We start from the raw sequence: 15,612 nt of genomic DNA on the forward strand, positions 1-15,612 counted from the left end.
TTCAAGACATATAAAAGAAGGAATTGTAGGAAGTGTTAAATATTCCATACAGGAGGTAGATGTGGTGGCTTGTGCCTGAAAGCTCAGCTACTCAGGAGGCTGATGCAGGAGGATCACCTGAGCCCAGAATTTTGAGGCCAGCCTGAGCAACAGTGAGACTCTGTCTCTAAAATAGAATGAAATAGAATAAAAAATATTCCATATAATGGCTATTTATCTGTTGCTTCAGCAGCTTAAAAATACCCGTCTGCTGTGGGGAAGAAATTTCAAAATGGCTAGCAGGCAGGACTCTGCCTCTCACATAGAAACTAGAAATGAGCTGAGACCAAGTGTCTCTCACCACCTGTGTGGGCCTGTTACCTACACGTGGGCGATCAGATGGTCCAGTATGGAACTTAGAACCTCAAGGAAGCAACGTAAAGCTCAAAGTCAGTTTACAAATATTTTGAGTGGGATGTGGCATTCAAGAAACTAGTGTCATGGCAGGCAATGTTAGAGGCAGGTGGGTGGTTTTCAGTGGCAGCCGTTTAGCTGGTGGTTCTTGAGGAAGGACAGTTGAAGCCCCCTGCTTTCATGACTAAACCTGGCTCTCTCCCATCCTCTCCATTCTCTGAGCCATCCAATGCTGTCCACTAAACTGCTTTACTTTTTAAGTGGGCTTTTATTGTTTTCATCAAGAATTCTGAATAGCACATTTCAGTTACAAATGACTTTTATCTATTCCTATTAAATCAGATAGTCAACAGTTTAAAAATACGAGTCATAAGAAAAATTTTATTTTAAAATATTTTATAACTAGAGTTTCTACCAATTTAGTCTGCCTTCTAACATTGTCAATTTTAACTCATGTGAAAAATGCTTTCCTGTTTTTCGAGGAGTGTGTTACGACATGGTCTTAATTCTTCAGAATAGTTGAGTAAGTTAGAAAAGTGATGTGTTCTATATTCAGGTCTTGACTTAAAATAGAAAGTTCTCATATCCATTCCACAGTATCTCCCAATACTCCACCTCCTCCCAACAAGGAAGTTTATAAAGTATTCAGTTTGCATTCAATTTATATTAGGACTGTTTTTTTTAAAGCTGAATCTTTAATTTAAAAAAAATTATCCTGCCACGCACATGCCTCAATTCAATTCTAAAGGATAATATCATGTACAAAAAGAAAAATGTCAGCTTTGAGTTAGCTATGTAGATTTAATACAATTAGATTTTTTGATCCATTTTACCAACATCAGAAACTGTGACAAATCAAGTTATTTTTCATGATTTTCAAGAAGACAGCTTTTGTTTAATGTGTTACCAGCAGCATAACCAAGCCTCTTTTCTTTTGCCTGAGTATGTCTGACACTTCGGGACTAGTGTGAATATGCATGCTGAGGGCAGGAAAATCTTTCCTCCTCCTTTGAAGTAAGATCCATAGTCAAAAGAGTGTTGTGGGTAAAAATTCAAGTTCAACTCCCACCTCTTCCAAACATAGGTTTGTAAAAAATAAAATATTTCTTACATGTTAAAAAATAAAATTAAAAAGACAAAGATATTTTCTAAAACAAGATGAGCATTAGAGTGGACCTAACAGAGCAAACAAAAACACCAGGTAAGAGGGCAGAAACTACAGGCTGATTCGAAGTCAGGCACCAAAAACAGGAAAAAGAGGCCTGGAGAGTAAAGGAACTAAAACACACATTCACAGTGAAAGCCTTGACCGAGATGTCGTGGGAAGAATGGGGCTGAGTGTGGGGTTCCTTGCCTGGGAAAAAGATTGAAAAATCTCTGCCGCTTCTTCCTTTTATATGGAGCCAGGTGCTTGAGATGGCAGGATGGAGAGACAGAAGATCTACTTCCCACTGGCTCAGCAACTAGATCTGCAGTTTCCTTCAAATCACGATGGGCCCTGGGGAATCCTGAAACCAGTAATGGCAAAGGCAAAACCCTCCAAATAGACAGAATGCAGAAAGAAAGAAAAATCAAAATAGAAAACCTCCCACTCAAGATGAGAAAGCAAACTAAAATTCTGAACCCTAGACTAAGGAAACCAAATATTAAATAAACAAATGAACTCAATAATCAGGACAATTCACCTGTGCTGAAAAATGCAAATCTGAGAGTTACTGTTAAAAAGTATGTTGGAGATCAAAGAGAAGAAAAATGGAATTACTTTCCCCCAAAAGAAAAAATGAATAGCAAGATATGAAAAGTCAGATATGAAAAGAGTGGTTAACAAAAAAACCACTCACCAAGTAAGAAATTATAGAAATGAAAAATATAGATGTTGATGTATAATAGATATCAGCATGAAAAAAATATTGGTATACAAGATATCTAGACTAGGCCCAGTTCTATGAGAAAATTAATGAACTGGAAAACAATTTTGAAGAATTCATTCAGAATGTGGCAGAGATTGATAAATGAGTGACAAACATGACAGAGAAATTACAAGACATGTGAGGTAAAATAGGAAGTTCCAACATTTATGTCTCAGGAATAAAAAGTGAAAAGAATGAGAGAGGATCAATACTTAAAATAACAACTGAAAAATTTCCATAACTGAGTATATCATGAATTCTCATACTGAAAGCATATTGTGAATTTTTAACAGGATAAACAAGACTACATCTTGTGTCTCAGAATCAGAAAGTGTTGGGCATAACACTGTGCCCAATAATCACTGAAACTTACAGCACAAGCATGACAATCTAATGACAATCTAAATGCTGTGTAGTGCAGCTATTCTTATGATGATTGAACAATGGGAGACAATTATTCATGGGTCTCTCATATTTCTGCATGTCTTATATTAGCTTTTGTTCCAGACTATATTTTCAATAATGTTTGTATAGCAAACAGCCTTAGAAATTAAAAATACTGTCTCCATCTGTCCTGGTGTCCAGGATGGTAAAGTAATGCTTCCTCCAAGGCAAAATTTGGGCAAGCATGCAAGCAGCCCCTTTAAAAGACTGTAGTTTCTCAAGTTCAGGGTTTCCCAGTTATGAGGCAAGCCAAGTGTGGACACAACATCCATCTATTCCACATTTCCCCTAGGACTCTAGTGGGCAAGGAGAACCAATGTGAACATAAACTCATGCTGTCAGCTTGGCAATGAGTAGTAAAGTCCTTTGTCTCTCATTCATGAATCTTGTGTCTTCTACTAGCATTCATGAAACTGTGGCAGGTCAAATGGTTAGCTTGCAGGTAGGGCAATATCTCAGATCCTTCACAGTTCTTGACATTGAACCTCCTACACAATGTGAATACACCTCAATTTCTGTTTATTTTGATTATTTGTTGTCTATTTTGGGAAGAATGAGGTTGCAGCCGATTATGAAACTACATTTACACAACGATAAAAAGATGGGCATGATTATCTCCTCATTACAAACTACATATCTGCTTCTTTCTTTTTGTCCCCTAATTCTTCCTCATTAAAGGTATATCAGGTCTGTCTCTGCAGCAAAGCTGCAAACTCAAACAGGCATGGATTATTATCTCCCAAGACCATCCACAATCATTAGTTCATTTACTCCTGTGAATTAAAGCTTGGGCTTTAAGATCAGAATTTGAATCCTTGCTAAGTCATTTATTTCCTGTGCAGCCTTGTGCAAGTTAATTAACCTCTGCCAACTTCAATTTTTTTCAGCTGTGAAAATGGGTTATCATAAAATATTTTCCTCAGATTTGTTATAAAATCACATGAGATAACATAATAAAGTCCTAACATAAAATCTGGCACATAGCAGGCATTAAACAAATGGGAACTAAATGTGTACATTCCCAACAGGAATTCAAATAAGTAATGTCCTATTCACTTCTTCCAACTCCTTAAATAGTGATATGCTCCTGGGATGAAACAAATATGATTCTCAAGAATAAAGTGAAATTATAAATTTAACTTTAATAATTTTTTGATTTAATAGTACCATCTATAGGAATTTATCTTAAGAAAACAGTAAGAGATTAATGTACAACTCTGTTCATTACACAGTTACTTGATAGAGTAAAAACAGTAATAGCCAAATGTATGGAATTATTTAAATTAATCATTAAATTGTCAGGCAAGGGAATGTTATCTAGCCATTAAAATTTTGTGTTAGAAGAATGTTTAATTATATGGATGTTCACTATTCAGTGAAAGTAGACAGTCTCTGGGACACACATAATACTATTACAATTTTGTTTTAAAAATGTTTAAAAATGTCTGGCTGGGCACAGTGGCTCATGCCTGTAATTTTAGCCTTTCGAGAAGCTGAGGCAGGTGGATCACTTGAGCTCAGGAGTTCAAGACCAGCCTGGGCAACATGGCAGAACCCCGTCTATACTAAAAATACAAAAAGTAGCCAGGCATGGTGGTGCGTACCTATAGTCCCAGCTACTTGGGGGGTCTGAAGAAAGAGGATCACTTGAACCCTGGAGGTTGAGGCTACAGTGATCAGAGATGGTGCCACTGCACTCCAGCCTGGGTGACAAAGTGAGACCCTGTCTCAAAAAAAAAGGATACCCAGAAAGAAGATATTAAAAGGTTACAGACTAAAATGTTATACTTGATTAATTTTCCATTGTATATTTTTCTTTGACTTTTAAATTTCCTGAAATAAACTTATATACTATTTAAAATCCCAATAGGATGTACAAAGATATTTAAAATGATCTTAAATATAATTTAACCAGGGAAAACGAACAAATAATAGTGCCAAAAGGTCTTTCAAGTTTTATATTTTTTAATCTCAAATCTAAGATATCTTACTTTATAGAAAAGCAGAAAATACAAGAAAACATATACCAACACAAAAATGATCTTTTGAAGTTTACATTCTTTGTTCTTAAAACTTGTTTAAAAAGTGCTGCCTGTCACGCCTGTAATGCCAGCACTTTGGGAGGCCAAGGCGGGTGGATCACAAGGTCAGGAGATGGAGACCATCCTGGCTAACACAGTGAAACCTCGTCTCTACTAAAAATACAAAAGATCAGCCAGGTGTGGTGGCAGGGGCCTGTAGTCCCAGCTACTTGGGAGGCTGAGGCAGGAGAATCGCTTGAACCCAGAAGGTAGAAGTTGCGGTGAGCCGAGATCGTGCCTCTGTACTCCAGCCTGGGCGACAGAGTGAGACTCCGTTTCAAAAAAAATAAAAGTGTTGCCGGTAATTTTACCAATATTGAGATGCAATTCAACAGGTGGCATTCACTTTTCATGTAAGTCCCCATTACCTCCAAATTTTATTCACCTTAAAAATTAATGCATTATTAAACTATTCAAAATCTTTCAATAATCTCTGGATTTTGGAATCAAGATACTATTTGATTACCTGGCCTTTTCTGTGCCTCCCATGCATTGATGGATGCCAATGAATTCCATTAGTTGTTTTTGTAACATCACATCTTTGCCCTCAATTTGAGTAATGAATTTATGTTGTAAAAGATCTGACACTGTTGGACGTTTTTCATAATCTTTAGTCAAGCACCTGCACTGGCAAAAAAGAACATGCAGTTGTTAGATAAGTTAGACTTTTGAAACTATTATTCATATTCCTAAAAATTAATCTAACACACAAGAGTGATGCTCCTCACAAATGCTCAGCCCAAGCTTAAAATATATTAATTGCAATTCTTAATCTCTCAAAAATAGCAAACTGCAATGTGATGAAATGTTTGTGAAAGTGCACACATCTGTGAGTGATTAAGCTATAGTGATACCAACTTTCAACTAAATACCACTTCCCCTGTCGTCTCCCAGCAAGGATTATTGCATAGTGATAATTAAAATGTCTCCACTGCAAAGTCTCCTTTACAAGTCAGTAGCTGCAGATAAATGACAATGAAGTCATTATAGTTTAATGCTTATCTAAAAATAAAACAAACAATGCAGTTTCCCTTCATAAATGCTTTTAAAGGCTTCTCAATTGATCTGTTTCTTTCTGTGATAAAACTGGTAACCCAATTGAGAAGGCCACTCAGTTAAGGATGTTGAAATTCCATGTCAATAGGTATTTTTTGAGGTCATACAGCAGATGTACTAACGCATGTTGCACCTCTTGATAGGTTCAACCAGAGCATATTCTTGAGAACGGACAGGGCTAGTGAGAGCACCTGAAACAACAGCACAGGAGGAGCATTTGAACAAACGTAGAATGTTTAACCAGCTGTGACAGCTGACTTTGAATATTTAAAAGAAGGACTCAAGTAGTTTTCAGTGGTCACAAGGGGTAAAAGACCTAGAATTGGCTGGTGGAATCAAGAGAGAAACAGCTTTCAGGTCAGTCTAAGGAAGAACTTTTCAAGAGTGAGGCTTATCAAAGTAGAATGAGCTGAATTGGGAAATATTATTTTGACTGGAGATATTTAAGTATTGATTGGGCAGCCACTGAGTGCACATGTTTGAGAAGGATTTAACCTCTGGATATAAACTTGGTCTGTACAACTTTCCAAGACCCCTTTCACCCTGCAATTCACAGAGTCTACAATTATGAGAAAATTGGGCTGTCATTTGGGGATATTAAAAAAGAAGAAAAAAGCATAAAAAGATGAAACTCATGCCTTGGCTTGAGCAGTGCCATTTCTAATCGGTATTATAGTAATTATGCAATTTATTTCATTGAGCTTAACCAAAAATATATTTCCCAGGAATGCTAAAATATGCTAAGGAATAAGAATGCCAACGTCTAAAAAATAAGAACAAGTGTTCTTAGTTTTCCTCTAGTTTAACAGAATGCATTAATTTCTGACATCTGTAGTAATTGTATCTATGTATTCAGAAGAGTCACATATGAAATTATTTTATTCATATAAAACTTTATCAAATCGTTAATGTGCTACTAGGCACTCTGCTAGACTCTGGAGTTACAGTGACAAGTAAGGCACGTTCAGTGCCCTAGAGTTGCTTACTGTCTAGTTAGAGAGAAAGATGTCAAAACAGGTAAGCTAAATACAATTGGCAATGTTAATAGAAGAAGAGAAACCAAACCAATAGCAACCAGGACAGAATACTAACTGCTTGGCAGAAACCAGGAAATGTTTCTCAGAGGGGAAACTGCAAGAAATACATCAGACACTAAGTTCCTTTGAGGATCTGTGTGGAAGCATCTACAGTTCCATAAGCAAAGAAGAAATATGATCCTTTTCAGACAAGCAAATGTGAAGGGAATTCATTACAACCAGGCCTGCCTTAGAACAAGTCCTGAAGGGAGTGCTAAATATGGAAAGCAAAGGCCATGACTGGCCACTACAAAAACACAGTTAGGTACATAGACCAGTGACACTATAAGCAGCCACACAAACAAGTCTGCATAACAACCAGCTAACAACATGATGACAGGATCAAATCCACACATGCCAATACTAACATTGAATGTAAACGAGCTAAATGCCCCAATTAAAAGGCACAGAGGATAAAGTTGGATAAAGAAGCGAAACCTAATAGTATGCTGAGACCCATCTCATATGAAATGACACTCATAGGCAAAACACAGGTGAACAGAAGAACATGTCCATTGATTATAAAGGGTCCACAGAAGCATAGCTATTGATAAGTGAATAAACATGACCCTAAGGCCATTATCTGAGCAATAGTAAATTCACAGAACATTTAAAAGACACTATAGATGCTTCCTTTGAAGAAAATAATAGAAATCTCTGGGGCCGTTTAACAGATAAGCAACAGGAGGAGATTTAGTTATATAGCAGGAGGGAATTTCTTTGGTTTTTTAAAACACTCTTTACTCACTTGCTTATGAAGTCATTGAATTCTGCTGACCATAGCTCAGGCTGCCTTAGTTTTGGGGGTGGATTCCTAGAAAAATAAGAATCAGTGTTAGATTCTGCGTATTGGTCAGTCAGTGCAAAATGAGATAGACTAATGCAATCACAGGTTCTGCCAGTTTTAATCAAGGATTCCATCTTTTTCCAATTCCAAGAGAGATAAATCATTACACATCTTTCTTTATACAAAATGACAAAATCTTTGTTTCTCTGAAAGCACTTAACATATGACCTGATTTTTCCAACTACTAATTTTTTTCTTTTAAAGAGTCTTCTTGCTTTTACCTAGCTCTAGGGGGAAACATCAATACTTAACAGAATAGAAACAATAGATGCTGGGGAAGAGGGTTTTTTTTTCCTATGAGTCCCAGTGAAGTCTCTGAGGAACATCCAGGGAACACAGAAGTGGCCTGTTTGGAATATGAAGGAAAGTGTGCCAGGGAGTGGCACAGCAGAATGCCCTTATGAGTTGTTCTGTTGTTACTGGACACACAGCAGGAAACATGTTACAAAGTGTTAAGGAACTGAAAAATATTATTAGCAATAAAGCTGTGAATACAACTTTAACAATTTTATTAATTCCTTTCAGTTTAAACTGAACAAATATATTTTTTGGCACATTCGTTGAATACAAAGGAATATCACTTGAAAATGAGGCTGATCTAACTCTGCAATCAAGCAACATTGATCAACCATGATAGTCGAATTTGCTGAAGTGCTGCTTTATGTTAATTCTAACAGCTCTTTGTTTTCATTAGTGAAATGGAAATACTTTGTCTTCAGTTCTGCATTACTCCTTAAATAGCTTATAATGAAATTAATGTACAGTTTGTACAGGCTCATTAAAGAAAAGTGCAGCTACTCATCTACCCGAGATCACGACTAAGCTCATTTCACAATCCTGAGGACAATTTGAAGATTGCTAATTTGCACATTAAAAGAAGTAATTCTTTTCTGCAGAAATGTTGTTTTGTTTCTTGTCCTCCTGAAAATGTCCTTTTATGAGATTTATTGGCTTGCTTTGAATAACAAAGTGTGGATTATTTCAGAACACTCAGAACTGGGTAGCTTTTCAGATCCTCTTTTTCTCCATATTACCATAGTCAGTATTCTTGAAATTCCACTGGTGGTAGACATAATTAAGAAATAACCAAGATGATGCAGTTCCTAGAATTACTTTGCACATTGCCTGTTACCTAGGTACAATATCTATCAACAGTGTCATCCTTCCTTCATGTGGCATTATCACCAAGAGTAATAACATCAGACTAAATATGATGGTTTAATCCACAATTAAAACAGCTAAGGCAGTACACAACTTCACTTTACATACTGAATGACAATAGGAGTTAGAAACTACAGATTTTTTTCCTGCTTTCTTCAAAATTAATGAAATGTCTTGGATTTAGTATACAGAAGGTTTTCCATTATTTTCTGTAATGTTGCTTCTCCACTTACAAAATAAGCAGTATGTAAAGGATGATATATAGCCAAGGTATTATAATTTGGAACATATAGATAGGACAAGAAATTCAAAGGCAAAAATGAATTCAAATGTTTTGGTCTTATAATAATGTAGTTAGATGCCAAATATTCTAATGTTTTGGATACCTGTCATCACAGGCTCTGGGTGTGCACTGCATTACAATTAAGGCAAAATCCTTAAAAAGATATTTAAAAATAACACCTTTAATAATTATAGGCAGTCTTTTCACATTAGTTATCTGAAACATCTAGGGACTAACCACCACTCATAGAAAATAGTATTTAAAGAAATTAGTTAATAGGATAGTAGGGGAAAATCTGTTGATACACACATGAAGGGGTGAGGGGTACATAAATAGTCAAGTGTTTTCATGGCACCAAAAGAGGTTATTCTTCTAAATTTATTGTTTTATATTAACATATTCAAAATATTAACATGTTTAAAATCATTATTTTCTGGATAAATTTTATATATAATTTTCTTAATAATATTATTTTAAAGTTCTGAACGAAGGGAAATCTTAGCAAGTAGTAAAATATTACTAGATTGGTAGGTAAAGCAAAGCAAAACACTTGCACAAGCTATGGACTCTGATGCCTCACTGACTCATTGAGGAACTGATAAAGAGTGGGAGGAACTGCTATTTTCTGAGATCAAATCCTAGCAAAAGAGAGAAAGACACAGTGATTATCAAGAGAAAGCTCTTTTACTTAGACCAGGGAAATGCAACTACTGAACAAATACAATGTCTCAGAAGAAGCAGAATAATATTGCAGGCTCTTCTGCTCCCAACTTGTTGGAATGTATCTGAACATCTCCATGAAGAGCATGATGAACACTCAGTGGCTGGAGGAAGAAAAACGGGCTGCAGATACTGGACCCAGTGTTAGTCATCTGACCTTGGTATTTTGAAGAGTGCTCTCATGGGATGCAGGTCAGCTAGCGGAGGATCTCCATCACCCAACTCAATGGCCGTTATACCCAGGGACCAAGTGTCACATCTGGCATCATAAGTGGTATCCAACTGCTGTTCACACGCAATCACCTAGTAGAAAACCACACCACCAAAAGGTGAAATTTGTGACCTTAACAAGCGTGTAATAAAATACTTAGAACAAAGCATTAAGTTTTTAAACTGGTGAAGTTTGACAGCTATAAGTAAAGACGAAGGCAGTAACTTAGGAGGAGAATAAAAGATTAAATTATTATTAGTGGTAGTATTTTTGTTCTGGGAACAGATAATACCCTAGGAGGTTTACAAATATAAGGGAAGAAGTCTATGAAAAATATTTTTGAAAATATAGAACAAGAGGAAAGAAATTGTGTCCCAAATGGAAAGGGATGGGATCAAATGCACAGCTAAAGATTGGACAGTGGTAGTCACTCAATAAATATCTATTGAGGGAATGAAAAGATGAGGGCTATGTTTTTGAAGAATTAAAAGTGGAGGAAATAAAGGTAAACATGCTTGAGGGCTGTCTAGTTAGATGGCCTTGATCTCTACTGGCAACTAGAAGGCAAGGCTACCTAAGGGAGGAATAAGACAAGTTTGGAGGAATGCAAAAGCTTTAAGCCACTAATAAAAGAAAACTGAATAAAAATAAACCTTGATGCAGTTTTACCAACAGCCTATCTGAGGCCACCCTAAATTGTAAAACTGCAACCAGGTTTAAAAACATGTCAGTAATCAAAACATGCAATTGAGAGACAAGGAAAAAAGAGGAATTTGTTTTTGTAATATTATAAGATTGTATTACATAGAGAAATTATTGCATTGATTACTTCCCAATTTAGCTGTAAATGTGTAAGTACAATGCAGATTGATTGTGAATGGTAATTATTAACATCAATAAACACAAAAAGGAAATTCAACTTTACATTTTAAGAATCGTCTTTTCGCATTTTTTAAAATTTTATGTTTTGCACATGCCAACCCACAAGAAAAACAAAAAATAATTTTGGAATGATGGCAGATTAGAATTGTGTCATTTAAATACAGTACTGTAAAATGATATACAAAGTGAAAAATCTAAGGCCTTTTTGGAAACGATATCTCACCTTCTGACTTCACTTAACATCAGGCTTAACACATTTAAAAAATCCATCTGTGGGCACACTAGAATTCAGTTGGTAACATTTACACACATGTCATCCAGGAAAGGTGACTCTTTCATAAAGAAATCCTTATTAATACCTGACACTAATGGCAATGACAGGAAACAGTTTAGTTATAAGCATATCAGTGTGATTAAAAAAATAAAAAGAAGGCAATGATAAACACAACATATGGGGCAACAGACACTCTTGAGAGGAGGTGAGGAGTTGGAATAGTTGAAGAGATAGAGGCCAGTGCATGCTATGGGTAATATTCTGGTTCTGGCGTGGGTGGCGAGTTTATGGGCAAATAAGAAGACCATTAACCAATTCATTTCTAAGTACCTGAAGGACAATAATAAATGCATACATAAATAAATTATGCATGTGCATACATGTGCATATATATATATAAAGAAAGAGAGAGAATAGTTTCTCAACTTAGAGTTAGTATGATGGGACATCATCATACACAATGCTTCTTAACCTTTTCTATGGAAGTATTTTCAATATCACATAAGAGTGAACTGCTGAAATCAGAGAGCACAGCCTGAAGTACTGAGGGAAACAGTAAAGTCCTAAGTTTTACATTAAAACTTCATGTGGCAAATATTCATAGCAATATTGCTCATAATAACAAAAAGTGATAAACACCCAAATGTTCATCAACTGACAAATGGATAAACATAATGTGGTCTACACATACAATGGAATATTATTCAACTCTAAAAATGAGTGATGCATTAATACATACTTCTACATGGATGACCCTGAAAACATTACACTAGGTAAAAGAAGCCAGACACAGGGCCATATATTGTATGATTCAATTTATTTAAAATATCCAGAAATGGCCAGTCCACAGAGACAGAAAATAGATTAATGGTTGCCTAGAGTAAGGGGGCTTAGGCAAAGATGAGGAGTGAATGCTAATGACTACTACGTTTCTCTGAGGGGGAGCAAAAACATTTGTGATGATTGTGATGATGACTGCACAACCCTGTGAATATACATTAAAAATCAGAATATTGTATATGTTAAATGACTTAATTCTATAGTTATACCTCTATAAAGCTGTTAAAAATTAAAAAATGCATTCATATGAATTTCTCATTCTGTTGTCTAATATAACTTTGTTTGCTAGAGTGTAAAAATAATGTCTTTTGCCCCATCATTTTTTTCCCAAGGAAAATTATTTTTCAGGATAATACATTATTTTATGAATTTACATGTGTGGTCAGAGGATATCTCCCCATAGGCTCAGGTGAATTTATGTCCCAGTTTGCCTGGGACATTCTTGTTTAATGCTTGTAGTCCTAGAATCATAATAAATATCATCCCCTTTCACTCTCCAAGGTGTCCTGGTTTGTATGATAAGTTGTATGGTCACCTACTACAGTCGCTAATTCCCTTGTTCCCTTCATCCTGGCAGAGGATGTCTTTATGTAACCAGCAAATACTACTTTTGATATAGAATTTAACTTAAACATGCCAAATCAAGAATTTCACTTTTCAAGTGATAATTGATTTGAACAACCTTGCCTCCTGGGCTCTAAAAACACTGAAATACTTCTATGCCATTATGGTGAATATATACATATATTTGTTTACCTTATTGCTTTCTAATTCTTAGACATTTGCTATTAATACGATAGAGTGGTAGATATGGAATATCTTGATTAACTAGAAAGCTGATTATTTAACATATGTTCTTCAAGGTTAGAAAATACTTATTACAGAGAGATGAATATAATAAGAACAAAATCTCAAACACGTATTTCTATGACAGCTTGAAAAAAACTGTAGTGAACTTTTTCTCGTATCTATTATATCCATTAGTTTGCTAAGCAAGAAAAAACTTTCAAGCCCTACTGTGCTACTATAGGTTTATTAATAATAAAACTGACATCAGAAAAATGACTGTCTAATAATTGCATATTAATAAGTGTTTTTACTAAATGGAAATTTAAATATTGAATAATGGCTTGTTATAATAAACATACAAAACCCATAAAGCTAGAATATTATACAATAATATTATATGTAATATTATTTATTCTATTAATAATATATGCAAACAAAATGCAATATTTGGTATTATAACTAGGTTTTTATTAACTTCTAATTTTTGTAATTTTTTTGTAAGTTTAAAAAACACTAGTAATATATCAAAACAAACTCTAAAGAAACTCTCCTTTGAGATTCTCTTATTCAATTTTTGATTTTGCTTATATGACGATACTTTCTATTTTTATTCTAAGATATGCTCCTTGTTAAAAAATTTTTTTAATCCATTGTGGATTTTTTTAAGTTTCTTAAAATACTTCATCCTCTGTCCATATTTTGTACTAAGTTTACATTTTAACTTGTTTTGCAAGTAATAATTAAACAAGTATTCAAATAAAAACAGCATACCAGCATTTAATCCTCAAGTTTATTTATAAGATTTGAAAATATTAATATAGTATATTAATTACTTCTCCTCCCTTCACTCCCTAGAAAATTGGAGATAAATAGCAGCACTTTCCCCAACAGTTGTAGAGACAGTCTTCAAAAATAAGGGTCCATTAGAAGTGATAAGCATAATTAAAAAGATTAAAATCATTAATAGTGATGGGGGTAGAAGATGACTCTTGAAAACCTTTTACCTCAACTATTTTAGCAGTTTATCTGCAACGTCCCAAAGGTAATGATGTAAAGAATTTACTAAAGCTGAGCATAGCCCCCAGGCAGAGTGTCTCAACACAGGAACCTGCCATATAGGTTAATGGACCTGAATCTGATCCCACAAAGGATAGGGGTTCTCATAATATTATATTTCTATTATAATTTTAAAATATAATGTAAATATCATTAGTAAAGCTACACAGTAAACACCTAAATTTAATGAAAAAATAAACCTGGAAGTAGTTTCTCTTTACATCATCTGATTTACTCATTCCCTCTTTCACTGATTCATGTGTTCCTTCACAGCCCATTTACTGACCACCTCCCAGGTACCTCCTCACACATGTAAAAATCTCACGTGAAAATAACACAACTGAGAGCTTCTTCTGTTATATTCCAAAATGCTTACGGAGATAGAGTACACATAAAAAGGAGAGTCAGACAGGATCAGCTATTACGTTTGTCTCCCTCAAAACTCTATCTGACCTCAGGAGCCATCCAAAACGGTGTTCCTACGGATGTGTTCCGACGGTGCCGGGTACTGGTAAGCTGTGCAGACACACCTAGAGGAAGAGACAAGATGTACTTTTTTGCATTAATTACTCATATAAAGAGCTTTCAATTGCTATAGTCTTTTTTGCAAACTAATATGAAAATTCTATTTCCTCAAAGTTGCCACTGGCCCTAACGTCACATTAAAGGATCCTAAATCAGGATTTCTGCAGAGCCAAAAAGCAGAATGGTCCTCCTATTTTCTCTTTCTCAACTCCAAATCCTGCTCCTTCCTAAAGCCCCATTTCAAGTCTTAATTCCCCCATGCTGGCTTTTAATCTGCTCCAATTATACTGATCCCTATTTCTTTTTATCTTCTACATTGTAAACAATTTTACATATTTTGGCATGTAATTGTTATTTGAACGGCATGCTTCCTTCCTGCCCTCTTCCCGTCCCTGCCCACTAACAAATTCCAGCAAGTTTGAGAATGTCCTATATGGTGTTATGCACATAGTAGGTCACTTGTGAATCTTCATAAAATTATTTTCCATCTACTAAACCTGGGCAAATCACACCTTATCTGACTAGAAGTTTCAAATTAACTATATCTATTTAAACCAACATCATTAACAGAACGAGTTATCTTCCTTTAGAGAGATTACAGACTGAAGGGCTACAATAAAGAGGTATAATCAAATATTTCATTCATGTGATTCCATTAATTCCACCTTGTTAGATACCCTCCTCACTGACCTTCAAGAGAATTAGGAGTACAGTTTCTTTTCTCGATTTTCACACTCCTGCTCCTCACACAAGGGGTCCTGGTTATCTGACTGTACAGAGCTCCTACCCTTCACCTTGCTCTGGACTTGATGGGTGAAACCCAAATCATGGGCTTTCTCTACCTGATTTCCCTGCTTTGGAAAGTGCCTCCCCAGAGTCATATTAATTTTAGGCTTTGGTTGCTTATCTTATAAGCCAAATAGAGGAAAGGTACTAATGGAGATTTAAAATGGAGATATATTTTATTTCTCCAAGATGGCATTTGACTTTTACCATGAAATTCAAAGGCCATATGCAAGCAAATGGGTGTTTCAGTATTGGAAATAGACTCAGGCAGAAGAGTG

The 15,612-nt window shown here is 35.4% G+C and overlaps 1 protein-coding gene across 1 annotated transcript in view; it reads right to left on the bottom strand.

Annotated features, from left to right (window-relative positions):
* The window catches only part of MYO3A (myosin IIIA), a 261,495-nt gene that overhangs the window by 171,328 nt on the left and 74,555 nt on the right, over nt 1–15,612 (bottom strand). Inside the window, exons 7-10 of the mRNA XM_011963820.1 lie at nt 14,477–14,553; nt 10,129–10,274; nt 7,709–7,774; nt 5,295–5,450 (exon numbers count right to left, since the gene is read on the bottom strand). Of these exons, the coding sequence (XP_011819210.1) occupies nt 5,295–5,450; nt 7,709–7,774; nt 10,129–10,274; nt 14,477–14,553 (445 nt within the window). The remainder of the gene's footprint in view (nt 1–5,294; nt 5,451–7,708; nt 7,775–10,128; nt 10,275–14,476; nt 14,554–15,612) is intronic.

This window comes from Colobus angolensis, unplaced genomic scaffold (genome assembly GCF_000951035.1).
Source record: "Colobus angolensis palliatus isolate OR3802 unplaced genomic scaffold, Cang.pa_1.0 Scaffold63, whole genome shotgun sequence".
Lineage (NCBI taxonomy): Eukaryota > Metazoa > Chordata > Mammalia > Primates > Cercopithecidae > Colobus > Colobus angolensis.